The sequence below is a fragment of the Monopterus albus genome, unplaced genomic scaffold (assembly GCF_001952655.1).
Source record: "Monopterus albus unplaced genomic scaffold, M_albus_1.0 scaffold216.1, whole genome shotgun sequence".
Lineage (NCBI taxonomy): Eukaryota > Metazoa > Chordata > Actinopteri > Synbranchiformes > Synbranchidae > Monopterus > Monopterus albus.
Genome location: NW_018128096.1, coordinates 305,131 through 328,032, shown reverse-complemented (window position 1 = coordinate 328,032; position 22,902 = coordinate 305,131). Strand labels below are relative to the sequence as shown.

The 22,902-nt window shown below is 40.4% G+C and overlaps 1 protein-coding gene across 1 annotated transcript in view; it reads left to right on the top strand.

The window, feature by feature from the left end:
* Nucleotides 1-9,015, top strand: part of slc5a8 (solute carrier family 5 member 8) — a 52,992-nt gene extending 43,977 nt beyond the window's left edge. Inside the window, exons 3-13 of the mRNA XM_020619189.1 lie at nucleotides 4,229-4,294; nucleotides 4,412-4,463; nucleotides 4,574-4,641; nucleotides 6,887-6,925; nucleotides 7,200-7,315; nucleotides 7,486-7,626; nucleotides 7,918-8,047; nucleotides 8,172-8,260; nucleotides 8,397-8,506; nucleotides 8,626-8,693; nucleotides 8,888-9,015. Of these exons, the coding sequence (XP_020474845.1) occupies nucleotides 4,229-4,294; nucleotides 4,412-4,463; nucleotides 4,574-4,641; nucleotides 6,887-6,925; nucleotides 7,200-7,315; nucleotides 7,486-7,626; nucleotides 7,918-8,047; nucleotides 8,172-8,260; nucleotides 8,397-8,506; nucleotides 8,626-8,693; nucleotides 8,888-8,998 (990 nt within the window). The 3' untranslated portion in view covers nucleotides 8,999-9,015. The remainder of the gene's footprint in view (nucleotides 1-4,228; nucleotides 4,295-4,411; nucleotides 4,464-4,573; nucleotides 4,642-6,886; nucleotides 6,926-7,199; nucleotides 7,316-7,485; nucleotides 7,627-7,917; nucleotides 8,048-8,171; nucleotides 8,261-8,396; nucleotides 8,507-8,625; nucleotides 8,694-8,887) is intronic.
* The last annotated feature ends 13,887 nt before the right edge of the window (nucleotides 9,016-22,902 follow it).

The following is a 22,902-nucleotide window of genomic DNA, read 5'->3' as shown; positions in this document are numbered from 1 at the left end:
ATTGTTGCTCCTTTATTTATGTTATGTATGTGACAAACATGAAACTGAGTGAATCTGTATAAAATAAAAATAAAGGAAACAATTCTTTTAGAAGAATTTACATGTTCTTGAAGTCCCAACCCTAGCATAACTGCTGACCACATGGGTAACTTTACATAACACAAACCAATAACATTAGTTTACAAAAAAATACACAAAAAAAGCACGGAGCTAAGTAATATAAATGTCTTACAAGTATAAAACAGTAAACACAACTGATGGCTTCTGTGGGCTGCAAGAAAAGGATGGCTAGCAATTGAACCAACCATGCAATATGATGATGAAGCTAAAGAGTGGGCTGAATGAGCTCTCATTACTATGTTTCCCATGTGACTCCACTTATGACCTTTTTAAATATAGAACTTAACTAGCACAAAGAGTAAACTAAATATAGCATTAACTATAAATTTTCTTTTCTACTTTAGTATCATGAGAATAAACACCCCCCCACCTGGTATCTCTAGATGCCATAACAAACTCAGTTCAAACATCCATCCCTGATGTTCAGTCCCCTTTTGACAAGATAAGGATGATATGAGATATTGACCTTAAGAAGGGCTTGGGAGTGCCTTGAGATGTTATCCATACTTCTATCTTTCGGACCATGCTGTCATTTGCTGGGAGAGGTGGCAGTAACCAATCCCACGAACCATTCTTTTTGATGGGACCTCTTGTCTTTCAAGAGTACCACATCTCCACATTGCAGATTTTGATGGCTTCTTTTCCATTTGTATCTTGGTTGGAGAGTGGTGAGATACTCATCCCTCTAGTGGGTCCAAAACATATTTGCCCATGGTTGGACTTGTTTTCACTGTTGCCTGAAGAAACAGGTGGTGGATGAATCCCAGGTTTCTGAGTAAGAAGTACAGCAGGGGTCAGCAGAAATGGAGAGTCAGGATCACAGGACAGAGGGATTGAGGTCTTGAGTTTGAAGTCTTTCCAGTTCTTGTACCACGCTAATTCTGAGAGACGAGGCAGTCCAAGTAACTTCAATACAGTGCTGATTTATTCAATGAACACAGGTAAAAGTTAACATTACACGCTCAGGTATCTTGCACCCCCAACATGCACGCAGGCAGCTGGAAGATGAAAGACCCCGAACCCAACAGGCCTATACATTATATCTGTTTTGGGCTAACCCCATTCTACACAGGGACGTCAAACCGTGACGTCTCTGGTGCCAGCCGTGCAGCTGGCCATAGCAATAGTCAAAACATGAAGAAAATCAATGTGAGTGTGTGTGTGTGTGTGTGTGTTGATTAAGTGGTGTGTATCTAAAAACAGGACATTCAGTGACATGTCCTGACATTAGGCATAAGAAGATATTATGATTATGATTAAACACGTCATATACTCTCTATCTAGTTATCCTTGACCATAAACAACCTGGAGTAACTCATGAAAATGAGTAAGCATTTAACAGCCTGAGCTAGACATCCTGTCTACACTAAAAACATTTCTAATACAACAAGTACCTAACCAATATCTATCTGACTAAAAATACCTAACAAGTTGATGGTTGCTGATACTTCCATGAGCAGAGTACACAGCACATCATGGGTTAAGGGAAAACCCTTATTTTACAGTAACATGGAGTCAAGAATCCTATGGGCAACACATCATACAATCTCATGCATCTCCCATGTATGATGCATGTGCTTGATTAAATTCCCATATACAACCATTTTCATCGGGGTAGCTCAGGGTGCTCTTGTTCTTGTTCTTGTCAATTCCATATTGGCTCCAATGAAATTGGTTCCCCAATCCGATCAAAGCTGTTTTGCTTGTTCTCTTACAGCAAACAACCTCTGCAGTGCATTGATGCAGCTGGCAGAATCCATGGATTCTACAACTTCAATATGTACTGCTCTGGTACTCATAGATGTTAAGTGTACTGTATGGCCCTTTGCTTGTTCTGTGCTGCACCTCTTCTTGTGTGTTGTGATGACCATCCAAGGACCAAAAACATCTAGTCCCACATAGATAATGGGAGCTGAAGTAGGAGCCTGTCAACAGAGGAGGAGTGTGCAAGATGGCGCCATTGTGCACGGCTTGCCGTCTACTGCTCCTAATCCTGTGTGTTTTTATGTGTTCATTTTTTATCCAGAATGGAGACTCTCTATCGAAGTACTTAGACATTGTGGAGGAATATCTGACGTCTTTTGTTCTTCTGTCTTCCCTCTTAGCTTGTGACATATGACAACAGTGATGTATCACTGAACTTATAAGCTTCTTCCCTGCCTTCCTCATGATAGTGCCACACCAACTTTGTGATGTGGCTCTGCACTGGAAGAAAGACTGGGCTCTTAACCACTGAGTCCAGTGAAGAATGATTCAAAAGTGCACCAATCTGGATGAGACCATCATCCATGAGATGGTCAAGACTCAAAAGTGAGCAGGTTTTAGAGATGTCTTTCTTCTCCCACAATGTAACAAACTCCACTGGATAAGCATCTTTATGAATAGTTGAAATAATGATTCTTCTGACCACTTCCATATCTTGGCATATAGAGTCTGTTGCACTGATGCAATCCTTTGCATTTCTGAAAAGTGCTATTGGAGTCCAACTTGTGGGAATGAGCTTAATGGACCAAGAATGCAATGGCTCTCATGAGAGAATCCCAGGTGCAGAAGCACTCAAATCACTCTGATCCCAGTTTCTCCTCCTTAGTGTGCATAGCAGGAGTGGTTACTTGTGACTTAATTTCAGAGTCAAGTTCAGGATTGACAAGCTCATAGGTCTCATACTTTTCAGGACCAGGGGTTTTTGGTGGAAAGATGGTCCACTAAATTACACACTGTTGGTGAGCCTTTCTCCAGGTATTGATCTTTTTGCAATATCAGCTGGGTTCTGATCTGTAAGTACATAATGGCACTGTTCTGTTGATGTTGTCTGATGAATATGTTGAACTTGATTATGGGCATAGACAAAGAAGTGATTGGACTGATTGAAAATGTACCCAAGAACAACTTTGCATCAGAGTAGAATGGCATCTGGTATGTGATCCCCCTCATCTAGTATCAACTCTGCCATTTCAGCTGACAGCACTGCTGCACATAGCTTGAGGCAAGGAACTGTGTGGGCTTTGAAGATGAATGCTTTACAGAAAAGCTTCCGTCAGTTAAATAAGACTGGAACCATCTCGGAGCCTAAGCCCCACCCACTGGTTCAGCCGAGAGACAAGTATCTAATGGTCTAAAGTACCAAATGCAGCTGTCTAAAAGCACCAAAAGGGCTGAGTCACCAGAATCAATTGTCAGGAGGAGATCATTAGACTTTCAGCAATGCAAATTCAGTACTGTGTTGTAGTCTAAAATGAGACTGGAATTTTTCATAGATACCGTTTTCCTCAATAAAAGATTGCAACAGAATAGTAGATAACTGTAGCCTGCTTAAATGCAGCTGGAACAAACCCTGAATTAAGACTAAGATTAAAGTGGCCATGGCATGCTTGTTTCCAACCATTTAATATATAATCTTATTTCAGAACAATATCTTATTATTTCAGAACAATAAAACCAGAGAACCTTTTCCTAAAAAGAAGAGAATAGTTTGTGAACGTGCACAACTCCTATTGGTGGTGGTGTGTCAAAAGTGGACAGCACAACAAACCACAACGGCATTAATTGATTTGAATTTCTCCTCCATAGATAGGTAAACAACGGTATATGTATCGATGAAAAGAGATTTGTAACACTCTAAACAAAGTGGGTAATTGAGAAACCACATATTTTAACTGGCATAATGCAGACACAGTAACTTCTCCAGCCTTACAACAATTCTCTCTAACGTTACAGAAACAAGGCATTAACAGACATGCAACGTGTTTTTTTAAACTTACCCTTAAGTCCCACCAAGTAGTGGAAACATCACTCCCTTTCAAGTAGCTCCAAGGTCAGTAAATCCAACCAGTGGTCGCTGCAATAAAACATTTCCTGAATGTCAGCAGTTATTGCTATACACTTTATTTTCTATTTTAGCATTCTCAGAATACAGGGCAGAACACCAAATCTTTAGTTCAGTACTTGAGTATTTAATGTTTTACCACTGATCCTGGGATGACTGCAGACTTCAAAACAACATGCCTTCCTGTAATCTAATGGTATATAAATACATAGGGTTCAGTTATAATTAGTAGCAAGTAGAAATGTTACAATGTCTGTGTTTTTCTGTCATGTCTCCTCCAAGTACCTGGAGCTTCGTTTCAACAAAGCAACCCGTCTGATGGGAACTGTGCTCTTCATGGTTCAAACAGTGAGTAAGAAGGCAGTCAACACATGACATGGTTTTAACTTCCATCGGTCAAACCTCAGTTTTTCATCTGATGCTCATTTATGTTGATATATTTTCTTATATCTTTTCCTGTTCAAGATCCTCTTCACTGGAATCATCATTTATGGCCCAGCTCTAGCTTTAAATCAAGGTACGGTCAGTCAGGTTCACAATTCACATCAGTCTCTTACGTGAAGGTACTTAAAACTGTTTGGTTGTGCGTCATTGCTGTGCAACACCCTCTTCTCTCACTCTTTGCAGTTACTGATATGGATCTGTGGAGTGGAATTATTTCAGCAGGCACTGTCTGTACTCTCTACTGCACATTGGTTAGTAAATAAATCAGTTAGAATCAGAATCGGCTTTATTGGCCAGGTGTGTTGGACACACAAGGAATTTGACTCTGGTACAGCGGCTCTCAATGCATATGTACATGTCCTTATGTAAGGCAGCAGTGGTCAAGTAAACAATGTAAGGCTGAGAACAGAAGTAAAGAAGTAATGTGCAATCAAGCAAAGGAATGTGCATTAGGAATAAAAATAAAGTACTATATACACAGTCTGGATTCAACGGATTGATATGTATAAGGTATATTTACAGGTATTGCACTGAGGGTTATTGTTCAGTCATAATGTCGTGAGATAAGTGTTAATCAGAGTGATGGCCCGGGGGAAGAAACTGTCCTTGTGCCTGGGTTGTCCAGAGGGGAGGAGTTCGAACAGATTGTGTCCAGGGTGTGAGGGGTCTGCAGAAATCTTCTCTGCCCTCCTTCTGACCCATGAGATGTACAGGTCCTCTGTGGAGAGGAGGCTTGCACCAATGACCTTTTCTGCAGTCCTGACTGTTCACTGAAGTCTGTACTTGTCCTGTTTGGTAACTGAGCCAAACCAGACAGTGATGGAGGTGCAGAGAACAGACTCGATGATTCCTCTGTAAAACTGTATCAGCAGCTCCTGAGGCAGGCTGAACTTCCTGAGCTGGCACAGGAAGTACATCCTCTGCGGTGCCTTCTTGATGATGGTCCTGATGTTGGATGCCCACTTCAGGTCCTGGGAGAGAGTGGAGCCCGGGAACTTGTAGGACTTTACTGCTGATACAGTGCTGCCAAGTCCACTGTCATCTCCATTGTTTTGAGCATGTTCAGCTCTAGGTTGATGTGAGTACACCATAGGACCAGTTGTTCAACCCTCCATCTATAAGCTGACTCGTCACTGTCTCGGATGAGACCAATGACCGTTGTATCATCAGCAAACTTTAGGAGCTTGACAGAGGGGTCCTTTGAGGTGCAGTCGTTGGTGTAGAGTAAAAACAACAGAGGGGAGAGCACACATCCCTGGGGGTCGCCTGTGCTTATTGTCCGGGTGGTGGATGTGGTTTTCCCCAGCCTCACCTGCTGCTTCCTGTCTGTCAGAAAGCTAGTAATCCACTGACAGGTGGGGGCAGGCACAGTGAGCTGGGTCAGTTTGGAGTGGAGGATGTCCAGGATGATGGTGTTGAATGCCGAGCTGAAGTCCACAAAGAGGGCCCGTGCATAGTCAAGGTGTTGCAGGATGTAATGCAGTGTCATGTTCACTGCATCGTCCACTGACCAGTTAGCCCGTTAGGCAAATTGCAGGGGGTCCAGCAGGGGGTCTACACTGTCCTTCAGGTGGGCCAACACTAGTCACTCAAAGGACTTCATAACTACAGATATCAGGGCAACAGGTTTGTAGTCGTTCAATCCACTGATGGGGGTTTTCTTGGGGACTGGGATGTTGGTGGACCTGTTGAAGATGAGTGTGAATTACACATGAATTCTGTCATAATCAAATTGCAATATGCTTTTAAAGCACTTTTAAAAGTATTGTACAAACACCTTTACTAACAAGAAATCAAATTTGTCTAAGTTTTAGGGGTCCATCTTCCTTCCAATAATGACCAATAATGACTTTATAAGCTATACATGATTTATTTCATTTATTAATTGTATTATATCAAAAGGAAAATTGATTTGCCTGTCAGAAGCACATTAATAATAGTTTACTAATAGTTATACATAAACTCTGGCAATAGGAACTATTCTGAGCTTTATTTAAATCTTTTAAATGTTGCCATTGTTTTAATAAATTGGTCAAATCTCGCTTCCCAGCTCATTATCCTCAGCCGTAAGCCTAAATAGCTCTCTCAGGTAAGGTGAGCACTCCTGACTGGTTACTGTGCTTGACATCTGCTTTAGATATCTGTATTTGAAATGATATAATTACTAGGGATGGGACAATATGACTTTTTCTTGGTACGATTCGAAGCACGAAATGGTGTGTACATTTTAATTCAATCATGATACAATAAAAAAAATTCAGTCACAACAATGTATGACTATCTATGCAATACTTGTACTTTATTCATTTTGTCCTCTTTTTGGAGTACTGGTTTGATTATGTAGAGAACAACCAAACATATTGACTTGTGCTTACAAAAAATATGAAGTTACTGGTATATGGAGACTACACGATATATATCGCTAGACAAAACAATACATATTGTCCCATCCCTAATACTTACCCAACACCTTTTTTTTGATCAATATTGTAACAGGGTGGACTGAAGGCCGTGGTGTGGACAGATGTGTTTCAGGTAGGCTTCTGGATGTAAAAAATACACAAAGAGATGTTGCTATGGTAGAACTGACCATTTTTCAGTCTTTATACTGTACTGTACGCTAGTGTTTCTTATACAGCAGCTGTAGACTACCACAAGAAATATAGTTCAGAGAAATCAGACAAGTCTTTACACTTCAGCTGGATTTTGCATAATTAGAACAAACTGTTATAATTAGATCGAACATTAGGACCTGAACCTGATTACATGTTGTAACCAGACCAAACATGTCACCCACTTTTTCTTCTAGGTTGGAGTAATGCTTGCAGGCTACATGTCTGTTATAATCAAGTGTGTGATCTTAAAAGGAGGGATCCTCCCCATCATTTTGGATGCACAGCAAGGAGGGAGACTTAACTTTTGGGAGTGAGTATGAAAAAAAAAAGATAAAATATTAAAATAAAAAAAATATTAATGTGCTGAGGACACCAAGAGAAGAAATAACAGTTTGATTCAAACCTTGCATATCAGGATGGAAGATTTTGTGTGTGTGGCAATTCAACTGAACTGGAAATTTGCTTACTGTCTGTCAACAGCTTTGACATAAACCCTCTAAGGAGATACACTTTTTGGACCATAGTTATCGGCGGGGCAGTTGGTTGGATTGCTGTCTATGGGACCAACCAGGCCCAGGTTCAGAGATATGTCTCCTGCAAAACCATCACTCATGCCAGAGTGTGAGTCACATATGATAAAGAAGAATTTATTTGGACACCAAATTGTGTTGTGTTTTGTAGTATTGTATAATGGCTGGAGTTTTGTTTTATGAATTAAGCAGAAGTTGGTTTTTATACTCTCATGTGGGAGGTGCCAAATTTGTAAATTTGTCCAATTCTTTTTGATAAGTAAAATTATATCAATATCTAGTGATAACAGATGCTGTTTATCCTCCTTGCTATTATATGCTTTTACAGGTTTGTGTCTTTGGATTCCACCTTTGTTTATACTGCTGTGTTTCTTTTTTCCAGAGCAATGTGCATGAGCCTATTAGGTCTGTGTTTCTTCATGGTGTGCTCAGTGTTTGCAGGAATGAGCCTCTATTCTTTCTATAAGAACTGTGACCCATGGACAGCTGGACTGGTCTCTGCTTCTGATCAGGTAAAGTATAGTCCAGTAATAAGGTCCTTAATGTTTTAACAAAAACATTTAATGTATCCTAATTTGTGAGCTTCCAAGAACTCCCTATCATGTATGTTAATCCCTTGTCATCCCATCACTACAGCTGATGCCATACCTGGTGGTGGACATCATGACAAGCACTCCTGGCCTGCCAGGGCTATTTTTTGCAGCAGTATATAGTGGCTCTCTAAGGTTTATACTCAACATGACAACTATACTCCTCAGACCCAACTTCAATACTTAAAAGTGGCATTGACTGTTAAAAACATGCATAAATATGATGGTTGTTGGTAGCTTTTTTGTGATTTTGTTGCCATTTCACCCCTAGTACAATGTCTTCCATCGTCAATGCACTGGCTGCAGTGACACTAGAGGACCTAATCAAACCATACACTAATATGTCTGAGAAACAGCTATCCTGGGCCTCTAAAGGACTGAGTGAGTCCCTGTTTAAAGTCTAGACTCTATGTCAGCTGAATTATTTGGTGTGTGACTGAGGCTGTAACTTAAAGTAAATAGGATTAAAATCTTCATTTCTGACACAATGTTGTTTGCAGGTTTCTTATTTGGGATGCTATGCATCTCCATGGCTGGACTGGCCTCAGTTATGGGAGGGATGATGCAGGTAGAGTAGATCAGTTAATATGCAAGCATATCGGTCCATAGACAAACAGTATAAGGAATGATGTATTTATTGTTCATTTGAGAACTTTATGGTATGCAGTGTAATTGCTAAACTGTTTTTTACCATGCTGGGATAGGTGGTGAGGTCATATTGTGTTTTTGAAGCAAAACTGTATGGTATGTCTCTCCAAACAGACAGGTGTCACCATCTTTGGGGTCACTGGAGGTCCTTTATTTGGTGTGTTCACATTGGGAATCCTTTGTCCATTTGCTAATTCTAAAGTAAGTTTGTCCTCATTTAACTAAAGCTTCTGCTTTTTCTTGTGTGTTCTTTAAGTTATGCTAATTTTAAACAGAGATTAATCCAGAATTTCAATTTGCAAATAAATAACTTTGTGTTATGATTCTCACACTGGACTAGGACCCAAAATGGAGACCCAGGCTAGTACGATGGTTTAGAAAGTTTGTATTTTAAATAAGGAGTACAAGATCCAAAAATAGCAACTGAGGGTGAGCCCTGGTCAGTCGCAGTCCAGGACATGATGAGGAACAAACAGTTTAGTCGTGCAGGTAGGAACGGTGTTGGAGTAGTAGAAAATCTGTTAACACACAGGTGAGTCAAGTAGGCGGGAGAGATGTAGCCATAGTGTTGGTGCCAGGATCACACAGGTGAGTTGAGCAGGCAGGTGATTCATTGGTGTAGCCAGAGACCCAGGAGCATACAGGTGAGTTGAGCAGGCAGGGGGAAGCATCAACGTAGATTAGGAGCCTGAAATCCACAGGTAAGTGAGCTGGGCAGGCTGGATGGCCGTGTCACTGGGAAGCCAGGGATTGACAGGCAAGTAGATCTGGACAGGTATGGCGACGGCATCGCTAAATGGTCGGGAGCTCACAGGTAAGTAGAGTTAGGCAGGTGTGGTCCGGAACACACAGGAAGTAATGCAGGACAGGAATAGTGACTGTGCCGCAGGAGATTCAGGGACACACGAGGACATTGGGTGAGGCAGAGGAGATGGCAGTGTCGCTTGTAGATCAGGAACATGCAGCAGGTAATGCAAGGCAGGACTAGTGACAGTGTTGCTGGAGATTCAGGAACTCACAGGTAAGCTGATTAAGGCTGAGGTGTGGCAGCGTCACTGGTTCACAGCACGTTGTGCAGGACAGGAGTGCAACAGTAATACTGAAGATTCAGGAACTGACAGCTAAGTTGAGTAAGGCAGAGTTGTTGGCAGTGTTGCTTGTACACAGCACATAATGCAGGACAGGAGTGCAATAGCGTCACTGGAGATTCAGGAACTCACTAAGTATGTTAAGGCTGAGGTGTGGCAGCATCGCTGGTTCTCAGCACATAGTGCAGGACAGGAGTGCGGCAGCATCTCTGGAGAGTCAGGAACTCACAGGCAAGACAGTTCAGGCAGGAGATGGGATAGGAATGGCGACAGTGTCATCACTGCCAAAGAACAGAGCAAGAAAGGCCAGGTGTGGTAAGTTTTGTGAACCGGAGTGAGTATCATCAATGGACCATCGAGAGACTGAGGGAAAGGAGGAGGTATATAAGGGCTATAGACCATTTGTTAATGAGCTACAAGTGCAAACAATGATTGGTGATTGTGTACTGGTGTAAAGCTGGGGCAGAAGAGGTGACACAGGGCAGGACATCTAACCAAAATAAAAGCTGTCAGAACAGGAAATGAAGCCAAACCACGACAGTTTTCTGTTGCTCATTTTGGTATGAAAAATTATATAGAAGATTTTTTTTTAAAAAGCAAATATACATTAAGCACTTGTGAAGCTGCAAACAAAAACAGTTTGGTACCATAAAAGCTCCTGAAAACCTAGTGTCAAATTTATCTATAAACAACCATCTAAGCAGAATTTCATAACTGACAGTGGCCTGGATGCATAAGCAAACAATCCTGCAGATTTTGATTCAAATATTGTTTAATCCTGAATAAAGGATAACTAAAATTATAATTCGCAATTGCTTTTTTTTTCAATCAATTTATTTTCAATCAATTTATAGATTGCCCTTGCTCACTTGCTGGCCACCTTTTTAAAATTCCATCACTGCTGTGCAAAAAGTTGTCTCTCTGTATTTTGCTTGTGAGGGAGTTTCATGATATACAGTTTTTCTGCAGGGAGCTTTGTCAGGTCTAATATCAGGGTTGATCGTGTCCCTAAGTGTGTGCATCGGAGCCCAGATATACCCTTCCCCTCCTGCAATGACCCAACCTCTGTCACTGACTACTAAGGGCTGTAACTTCACCACTGCAGACAGCCTCAACTGGACCGCCACTGCTCTGCCAACACAACCAAGCACCACCACAGTCACAGTACAGAACAGCAATGGCATGTAAGTGTGCAACAGAATATGATGAATGAGTGAATTGAATAAGACTGCTGTGACTATTTAGTAGGAAACAGATGATGCTAGCTAAGCTAAAAGCTAACCCCTGCAAAATCCTGCTTCCATCCCTCTTCCTCTCCAATGTTCATTCCCTGGAGAACAAAATAGATCATCTGCAGTTGGAATTAACATCTAAATGAGATGATCTGCTGTGCCATAATTCTGACAGAAACATGGCTTTAGTCAACAAACCTGAACAATGCTGTTAGCATCAAGGGGCTAGCTCCATTTCATGCTGCCAGGAGCTGTGCACTCAGTGGTAAATCCCGAGGGGTGGTTTGTGTATTTACATCAATAACAACTGGTGTAATAATGCTAGGATTGTCTCAAGCCATTGCTCACCGGACATTGAGCTTTTGACTGTAAATTGTAGGCCATTCTATCTGCCCAGGGAGTTTACTTTAGTTATCATTTTTGCTGTGTACATGCCCCCCAGCACTAACACAAAGGAGGCTATGAGTGTTCTCTACCAGACTATCAGTGAGCTGCAATCAGTTCACACTGAGGGCATTTTCATTGTTGCTGGAGATTTTAATCAGGCCAACATGAAAACAGTTCTCCAACATTTCTACCAGTATGTGGATTTTGCAACCAGGGGAGCAAACATATTAGAGGACGCCATCTCTTCCACTCTGCACCTGAGCCTTGCACACCTGGAGGAGAAGAACACTCGTGTAGATGCTGTTCCTGGACTTTAGTTCAGCGTTTAATACCATCATTCCACAGCATCTGGTAGACAAACTGGGACCCCTGGGCTTCAGCATCCCCAGTTACACAAGAGGGTGCTGAAGCCTTTATTCCTTTCATTCAGGTCATTGCAAAGCACTGCTTGTCCCGAGCCAGAGACATCATCAGTGACTCCTCACACCCCTACCATGGGCTGTTCTCCCTGTTGGCCTCTGGAAAGAGGTTATGCAGCATAGGGGTACCAACATTTTTCCTTTCGATACAACACCATTAGTTTATGGTACTTTTTCCATCGATACCAATACGGATACCAATACCTTTTGCCCCTTAAAGGAAAATTACTTCTATGAATAACATTCTAGAAGCAAAACTGTCATTATTTTCTGATACATACAGTCCAAGCATATGAGCTAAATGAAAGAGTGGTGAACATGGCTTCATCCAAGATTAACGCAGCTCAGTTGCATATTTTGGGTAGTTTAATAGAATAATGGTTCGTTCAATTTTTAAATCACTTATAACACATTCACTATTACCTGTACCGGGATATTCTTTGCCTTTCATTAAACTCTCCTGCAATGTCTTCTGACAGACAGCAGGTGGTGCAGGGGACTTTGAGGCTTGCTGGTTGTCTTCATGGCGATTAGTGTTGCACGATATACCGGTACTAGTATGGTACCGCGGTACTGAGGCATTTAAAATGGTACTATACTGCATTTGGACGGTACCGGTACTTGCAGCGCCGCCGGCTTTATTTACTCACACTGACTGTTCTAAAAAAAATCTTTTTTGAGTGCAATAAGAAAAGCCTAGTATTTTGAATTTTATTTTGATGTTATTCTAAGATTTTCTATTAAAATAAAGTCAGTAATGACATTTTTGCCTTCTCTTTTTGTCTGAAAAACTATCCAAAAGTATCGAAAGTATCGAAAGTATCGAAATACATTTTGGTACCGGTACCGGTACCAAAATGTTGGTATCGTGACAACACTAATGGCGATGTTCAGCCTCTTTAAAAGTGTCAGGGTGCGCTGTCTTTAAATGCTTAAAGAGGTTGCTAGTGTTGCTGCTATGTGGCACCACTTTATTGCAGGTGGAGCACATTGCATTACCTTTGGTCGTGGGTGAAATATAGCACCACACTACACTTCTTTTTCGCTCTCAGTCATCCATGCTGCTACACCGCGGTGCTGCTGACTGAATTCAGTCTGAGCAGCAGAGTGAGGACTAAGGCAGTGCTTGACTGAGGCTGCGCAGTAAGCCTTCGAATTTGACATCTGATAGGCTGCTACCATAATCATGTGACATGGAAGATCATCTAAAATATGCCCGAGTTGGTTTTCACACATAAATTTCATACCTAAACCTCTCAGAAGAGTTATTTTATCATAAATAAACGGACTGAGTAGACCGAGGCCGATTTTCTTTATATAAGGATTTTAATACTTGCAGCAAGGGAGCATTCAATACATACTGTTCAGTTGAATGAAAACAATGCTCAGAGAGGCAGTCTCAACTAAGCCTATTTATACAGTCAAGTTGGTAATGTGGCAGTTCAAGAATTCAATCCCTGTTATCAGTCCCTGTCTACCAGACAGAGCTGGGTGCCATCACAAACTTTTCTGCATACTCGTGGTCTGGGTTTTTTGGTCTGGTATTTGTGAGAACTATGTGGATCAGCTCAAGCATGAATACATCATCTGCTCTAAACAAAAACACCTGCACATACAAATGTATAACATCTTCTTGAGCATTCAAACAAGCCATAACACAGCATTTTCCCAACAGAAGTAAAAACAAATTGTATGTTTTGTAGCACAGTGGTATCGTGATATTTTAAAAAGTATCGACTCCAAAATATCGAACAGTGGGTATCGAAGTATTGATACACCCATCCCTAATGCAGCATTCAGTGCAGGACCAACTAGTTTTGTAACAGTTTTTTCCCCCCAGGCCATCAGACTGCTGAACTCTTAATGGACATTATACTCAACTCTTTACTACAGTACCTCAGTATGCATTACTGGAATACTATACTGTCCTATGCATTTGGGACAGTCATTTTAGACCCCCACTGCATTGCTACTGTATTTTTACTTGACATACTTGAACATCCTGATCTTTATAGTCTGGAAGTATGCTGCTCTCTACTTCATACTTGTTCAATTATTTATTAGATATGAACAACTTTTGCACTATTGTGAACTCCACAAGTTCTTTTTACTACTGCATTTTATAATATGCTGTATGTAAATTCCTGCACACTGGTTAAACAACTGTTCTGCCACTTCACAAATTTACAGACTATTTGCTCTATTGCTAATACTATAGATTTGCATTACTTCAAATACTAAAATCACTCTTGCACTGCTGAACTTGTTCTTTTGGTCTTATGGAATATATTGTATGTTATATTGTACTCGGCATGCTGCTAAAATAACTGAATAAGTATTTGCAATCACCATACCCACTTTTATGCATTGCTTGTCTAATGCTGTATATTTTAAATGTTGTATATGTATTTTAATATTGTGCTGAGCTAATGCAAAGAAATTTTGTTCTATGTACACTTACATATCTGAATGACAATAAAGTCTGCCTAAGTCTAAGTCTATGATGGGGTTAGATGAAAAGCTCCAGGTGGATAAGTCTCAAATGCCACAATCCTGCACTCTGGACTGAAGTGACCAGCTGGTTAATCAACACTAGGAGATGTTGGGTTTTTGAATCCCTCTGGCTCTCCAAAAGATGCTATTCCTCCTAGTCTTTTAAAGGAGGTCTTTCCAGTTGTGGGGCCAGTTGCCCTTTCTATTATAAATAGTAGTTTATCGTCTGGGCTGGTCCCAAGGAATTTCAAACATGCAGTGGTACAGCCATTAATTAAGAAACTTGGTCTGGATCCCACAGTGCTTGCTAATTTTAGGCCTATCTCCTATCTACCATTCCTTTCCAAAGTTCTTGAGAAGATAGTTTACACTCAGTTACTGGCTTTTCTGGTAGGGCATAATATTCTTGAGATTTTTCAATCAGGGTTTAAAACCCAGCACAGTACTGAGTCAAGTCTTAAATGATATTTTTCTTGCCACTGACTCGGGGAACTGTGTCGTTCTAGTGCTCCTTGACTTGACTGCTGCCTTTGATACAATAGATCACAATATACTTATTTCTCGATTAGAGCACTGGGTGGGTATTCGGGGTATAGCTTTATAATGGTTTCGGTCTTACCTTAAGGATAGAATGTTTTGTGTGAAACTTGGTGATGCTATGTCTTCTTCTGAGCCTCTTCTGTATGGGGTTCCACAAGGCTCAGTTCTTAGACCCCTTCTTTTTTCTCTTTACCTCCTCCCACTTGGCTCCATACTTAGGAAACATCTCCTTTCATTGCTATGCAGATGACAGCCAGCTTTACTTACTGGTTAAAAAGACAAGTTCTTGTGTTAGGCCACTGCTTGAATGTTTTGAGAACATTAAATCTTGGCTCGCACTTAATTTTTTGAAGCTGAATGAAGAGAAGACTGAGGTGATGGTGTTTGGTGATACTGTTGGGTCTCCCTCCATTTACATGGGCTTTTTAGATCAATATAACAAGAAAAATATTTCAAACCTGGGGGTTAAGATGGACCCCGATCTAAAATTTGATTGCCAAATTGCAGCTGTCGTAAAATCTAGCTTTTTTCAACTAAGACAGCTGGCCAAAGTAAAATCAGTGGTCTCTAGACGGCTCTTTGAGACACTGATTCATGCTTTTATCACCACCCGACTGGATTACTGCAATGCACTGTATCTGGTGATTAACGAGTCCTCTATCCCTCGCCTCCAGATGGTCCAAAATGCTGCAGCACGTCTTTTAACAGGTAAAAGTAAATATGAGCACATTTCTCCAGTTTTGGCTTCCTTGCACTGGTTACCTGTTTATTTTAGGATCCACTATAAAATTTTATTATTTGTTTTTAAATCCCTTCATGGCTTTGTACCTTCCTATTTATCTGACTTGCTTCACTGGCACTCACCTACACGTTCTTTGAGGTCAGCTAATCAGTTACTTTTGAGTGTGCCCAGATCAAAGCCCAAGCTTAGGGGTGATCGTGACTTTGCGGCTGCTTCCCCCAAGCTATGGAGTGATTTATCCATGTGTGACTGCCCATCAGGCAAGCCTCTTTATTGCCTGTTTTTAAGTTCCTTTTGAAAACTCATTTATTCTGGCATTTTGATATTTTATATTGATGTTGATTTTATCTGTACTTGTAAGTTGTGTTTATTTTTAATGTATATTGTTATTTACACTGTACAGCACTTTGGTCCACTTTGGCTGTTTTTAGTGCTTTATAAATAAAGTTGGAATGGAATGGAGATGAATGGTATTCCATGTTTAATCTTTTGTTCCTCTCCAAGCCCTGAACTCACACTCAGACAGGGGACATTTACTGAGAGAAATAAATGGTGGGCTTGTGCCAAAAGATTTTGAAAAACTGATCTTAAAAATAACTGCAATTTTCTTTAACTGCTGCTAAAGCCACAGGACAGATTAAAGGCATAAGCCTTTCAGTTTGACATTTGACTGTTTATTTTGCACAAAGAATAAAATTCATGAGGTATCACATCAAATGTGCTGCTGTATTGTTTTCAACATAATACAGGACACAAATGATTTACAAATCACTTTTTTCAGTTGTTACATTCTGTTCTAATATTCCTGGATTTCCTTCCTGGAATCTGACTGATTGCACTGCTATTTAAACGTAGAAAAACAACTGCGTTGTATAAGTTATGAAACATGTTACTTGTATTGAGAAAATCACATTTTATAGGTCTGGACTGTTATCTTGTGATAATAGTCGGCTGTATTGAACCATAAAACTACATTAAGAAACAGATACAGTATAACCTTCTTCAGTATGTTGTGAAATCAGCATGTGCAAGCTGTCTCAATGAGAAATGGCTACAATTAGAAGCTAATTCAGTCAGTAATACCGAAGAATCAGAATCTGCTTTATTGGCCAGGTGTGTTGGACACACGAGGAATTTGATTTTGGTACATCGGCTCTCAATGTGTACATACATATCCCCATGCAAGTGGCAAGCAAACAATGAACCAGCATAAGGTTGTGTAATATAACAAAGTAAGATGTATTAACAAGCAACAAACAGTGCAAACAATGCAAAATAAACAGTATAAACAAGCAGTAAACAATGTAGACAGACACAGGAATGCTCATTGTGAAATGAGATAAATTGGGATAAAAATATAGTACTTAAAAACAGAGACCTGTACGGATCTGTATAATCTGTACAAGGTATATTTGCAGGTATTTCACTGAGGGTTATTGTCCAGTCATACTGTCCTGGGTTGTTCATCAGAGTGACAGCTCTGGGGGAAGAAACTGTGCCTGTGCCTGGTTGTCTTGGTGCACAGTGACCTGTAACGCTGTCCAGAGGGGAGGAGTTCAAACAGCTTGTGTCCAGGGTATGAGGGGTCTGCAGTGATCCTCTCTGCCCTCCTTTTGACCCATGAGGTGTACAGGTCCTCCATGGAGGGCAGGCTCACACCATTGACCTTTTCTGCAGTCCTGACTGTAATACACAATTAAATGTGCCTAAGAATCAGAGAGCATTCATAGGGAAGCTCAGTATATTACCATCCGCTATTTTATTGATTGCTTAAAGAAAACATCAAAACTGTTTTCTACACCATATTTGTTTTAGACACTTTCCATGTTACCACTGACTTAAAGAAATCACCTTTTAAAGAAGCATAATGACACACAGAATAGCTTTTTAAATGTTGGTATAATGCATGAGGCTGCAGTGTACACAAGTACCTGATGCTGTCTTGAAGTCTTCTTTGATTTAATTCTAATTTGTCCTGTATCGCCCCCTTGAGGACATTGGTTTATTATCTCCACAGAACACCTGGGTAATGCATCTGCCATGCACACATTTAGTTCTTTCATTTGTTTGTACATACTTACACTATGTGTTGGTTCTAACCTTAACCCAGAACCTATTCCTAATTGTAACCCTTTGGAAAATTCAAGTTAGAGTGTCATTTCAGACAGACAGACACACACACACACACACACTATTGTCACCCAATATGACAAGATTGTCAGACACTAACACAATAAGAATTCTACAAGAACAGTCGGTTAGTAAACAAGATTAACTCACTGAAATTCACAAACCTTCTATCACATTCTGTACTACTTGGATCCAGGGAAGTATAAACAAACATTTGTAGAATCAATCATTTATAAAACACTACTATAAATAATTTGATACAAATTTTTAGAATGCTTTGAGGGATATAAACAGGAAGTGTGATGTTGTCATGAAGCCATTAGTTTGTTATGGGCTATAATCTGAGCACTTCCATTTTTTAGTTTATTTTTGTTCCTATTTTGTCAAACTGAAACCATAAAAATGTGCAGAATTTGCTATTAGCAGTTCTTGTTAACAATGTGCCATTGGCTGTACAGACAACTGTTAACAAATTACTTTGATCCTAAAAAGAACTTAAAAACATGATGATTCTCAGGCCGGTCCTCCAGTTATATGGAACATCTTTTTCCATGATTTCTAGGAGGATTTATGGACACTGATTTGCAATGAACACTGGACATAATAATATTTTGAAGAAAATGTAGGTCACACTGTCTATTATCGACCCCGATTCTGATCGGCGCGCGTAATGCGGCCGAAAAGTGTTGTGAACTCAATTAAATGGCCAGACGAGGAAGTGTAAAACAAAACCGTCTCTTTATTAAGAGAACAAACTAAACAAAAATAAGAGGGCAAGGCAGAACAGAGTAATCCAATGAAACAGTCCGAGTCAGAAACACAAATACCAAAAACCGAATATAGTGCTGGAAAGTCAGAGCTGGGGTCTAGAACAATCTGGCAGCGTCCTTGTGGGAGGACGCTGTCTAAATAGAGGTGTAAACAGGTGCACATAATAACGAAGCAGGTGAAACTAATGTGAGTGATGAAGAACGTAAAAAGACCGAAACTAAAGGTGAAACAAAAACAGGAAGTAATGTCAAAATAAAAGCCGGACAGGAAGCAACAAAACCGAATCGTGACATCATTGGCGTTTTGATATTTTATATTGGTGCTTATTTTATCTGTACTTGTAAGTTGTGTTTATTTTTAATGTATATTCTTATTTACACTGTACAGCACTTTGGTCCACCTTGGTTGTTTTAGTGCTTTATAAATAAAGTTGGAATGGAATGGAACACTGTCATCACAAAAGTCTCATGCATAGCTAGACAAAAGATTTTGCAGATAGTCACAGTAATTGCTCTCACACAAAATAATCTGTTCAGAGATGCCTTCATACTCTTCAACATAGTGTAAAAGTATGCTGTAATCACATTCAAAAGACAAAGGGTGAAGGCCACTGAACAGGAATCTTGGGCCAGAACATGCTTTATCTATATGAAAAGCTGTTGTAGAAGTTCCATTACTATCCTAACCTAATACTGACACTGTACTATTGTCTCCTGCCACCAGACATCTGCTGACAGATGACTTGTACTTTCCTTCCTACATTTACTTCAGTGTCATTGGAGCTTTAATAGCATTCACTGTGGGACTGATGGTCAGCCTGTGCACTGGTAAGCAAATATAAAATATTCTGTTGGCTTAATTTTTACTGAAATCAGTCACCTGCATGGCACAGCTTTTCCCCCTGAAATACTGAAAATCAGATCTCATTGCCCTGCTGTTTTGTACTGACCCTGTTTCGTACATTTCAGAAGACAGGGGGAGGGAGGTGGATTTGAGGCTTATATTAAATAAAGAAGACACAACTTCCTATCACGTATTCAAGTTTCTCAAATGCAGAGTAGGTGCTACAGCAAGGGAACATTATTGAAATCTATACACCAATGACAACTGCTACAGTAACATCTCCTTTGTGCTATGCCTTTGTCAGGTCATGAGACAGATGGGTTTGACTTCACAAAGAATGGAGAGAAGAGAAGAAAGATTTGACAGTGTAACTCCTACTTTCTGTGACATTGAGATGGACTCAGCAAAAAGCAGCAATATATAAAATGCAACCAATATTCTATATAAATGTTTTGTATTGGTCATGTGATTTTAATACAAGGGAGGAATAATCATTTTATAGTCTAATACAAGATATTACTGCTTTAAAAGGTTTGTTACATATTTTTGTTCTGTTGCATTACACTCATGCCATTTAAACATGTTTTTACTAATATAGGAGAGATCAAATGGAAGAGAATAACCAAATTTACTGTGTTGACCAACACAGATAATTTATTTTGGCAATTACACTCCTGCAATGTGAACCTTCTTCATTAGGCGTTGGCCCACATGAAGATTGGATTATCTGTGCTGGTGTGGAGCAATTCAATTCACTTTATTTGTATAACACCAAATCATAATGAAAATCTTCAGGGCATAGTAAGGTATAGACCTTACAGAGAGACCTTATAGAGAGAAACCCCCCAAAAATCGCTCTTGAGCAAATTGGTGTCAGTGGGGAGGAAAAACTCCCTTTAACGGAGGAAACCTCCAAACAGACCCTGGCTCTTGGTTAGTGGTTGTACTGTCTCAACGAGTTGGGGTGAGCTCATAGAGGAGAGAGAAAAGCAAAGCAAAGCATCACCAAACAAACAAGATTAACACAGTTGGTGACTACTCATCAGAAATGTACAACCCCTCTGTGACCCTCTTCAGGATAACCAGTATAGATAATGGATGAATGACTGATTGGCTCGAGCAACACAGGCAGAAAGAATCACTGATCAGATAAGGGGACATCAGGATATAAGGTGGAGGGAGATTTGACAGCAATTTTAATGTAGATGATGGAGAGAAATTGATCCAAAATTAATAGCCCATGCCAACCCACTATGGACAAGTATAATGTGAGGGAAGAGATCTTCCTTAATGAACTTTCACTTAAGCTTTATTGAAATATGAAATACAAATTACATCCAATACTTTTATATATTATTTTGTGTAGTTCATAAATGGTTTTCCTCCTTTTTCTGAAAAGTTCCAATCTAATTAATTATGCACCGAATGTTAATTCTAGTTAATTAGTACTGAATGTGCATGTGTGTGTATTTGAAGTGCTGTGACCAGGGGTATTTACCATGAAGCAAGATTAGTGGCTTATCCAGCTAACTCTCAGCTCAGGTCAAGTCTGGCACCATGAAACTGGCTCACTTTTAATTGGGCTAGGTCACCATGGGTGGTTAAAGAGCCCTGGATCAACTTCCAAACAAATTCAATCTGACCGACAGGCACAGAGTGCAACAGTGTCAGCTCACACTATCTGACACCATCTGAATGACAAGGGACACTATGGTAGGAGATCCAGAGGAACCCCACTGCTGTCACAGAAATATAAAAAAGCCAGATTGAAGTTTTCCAAAACTTACCTGAGGAAGCCACACTCCTTCTGGGAAAACATCCCTTAGACAGATGAAATAAAATTAATAAATAAAGCTTTTTTGATAGAATGCATTATTCTACTGTTTTCCGATAAAAAAATATGGTTTTCAAAGAAAAGAACACTGTCCCTACAGTCAGACATGGTGGAGGTTCACTGATGTTTTGGGGTTTCTTTGCTGCTTCAGGCACTGGATGTCTTAACTGTGTATATGGCATTATAAAATCTGAAGACTACCAATGAATTCTGGGGTGCAATAGGGGCGGCCCAGTGTCAGAGAGTTGGGTCTCCATCAGAGGTCATGGGTCTTACAGCAGAACAATGACCCAAAGCATATGTCAGAAAGCACCCAGAAACTGGGTGGCTGGCCAGTAATGAGTCCAAATCTAAATCCCATAGAGCACTTGTGGAGAGATCTCAAAACAGCAGTTAGGAGAAGGAACTCTTCAAATCTGAGACCTGGAGCAGTTGGCAAAGGAAGAGTGGTCCAAAAATTCCAGTACATATGTAAGAAACTCATTGATGGTTGCAGGAAGCAATTGATTATGTATGTACATATCCCCATTGCATGGGGATATGTACAGTGGGGCAAATAAGTATTTGATACACTGCCAATTTTTCAAGTTTTCCCACTTACAGAGAATGGACAGTTCTGTAATTTTCATCGTAGGTACACCTCAACTGTGAGAAACAGAATCTACAAAAAAATTCCAGTAAATCACATTGTTAGATTTTTAAATAATTTATTTCCATTTTATTGCATGAAGTAAGTATTTGATCACCTACCAACCAGCAAGAATTCTGGCTCTCACAGACCTGTTAGTTTGTCTTTAAGAAACCCTCCTATCCTCTACTCATTGCACCTGTTTGAAGGACCCAAGATGGCGGGCATAGGTACGCAGCGGCTCGGGGCTCTTGGCTTTTTGTTTCTCTATTCGTATCTTTTTTGTGTCTTTCGTGTTTTGTTGTCACTACAGTTTTCTAGCTACCATCCAGTATGGAAGAGCTGAACTACTTACAATAGGGAAAACAATACGAACTTTACGCACCCACGAAGCCGGACTTTATTCCACCAGAGTTACACCGGACCACTACGGCTCTCACCATCCCCCCTTTTTGGCCAAGGAAACGGAGACGACATCGTAAACAAAAGAGGGGCAAGAGAAGTGGCCTGCGTGCTAGGCTACATGCTAACCCACACAGGCCGGCGCTCCCTAGTCTCTTCCTTACAAACGCCAGGTCAATAACCAGCAAAATGGATGAGATTCGGCTGTGGATCGTCTCACGGAGGATGGACAGCTGTGTGGCAATTATAACTGAAACTTGGTTGGATGACAACATCCCGGATGCTGTGGTGGAGCTGGAGGGACGCTCCTTGTTTCGAGCAGACAGGACTGCAGCATCTGCTAAATAGAGGAGGTGGAGGTCTGGCACTGTACATCCACAACTTCTGGTGCACAGCTACGGCCATCATTGGAACACATTGTTCCCCCGATTTGGAATATCTGGCAGTGAAATGCAGACCTTTTAAAACGGTGAGAGAGATTTGCTCAATCTTGATTGTAGCTGTCTATATGCACTGCGAGCTAACGCTAAACCATTTTATAATATTACACCTGAAACCCACAGAAAGAAAGTCTCCAAAAGTTACAAAACCTTATTGCAATATCCGGGGAGCATACAATT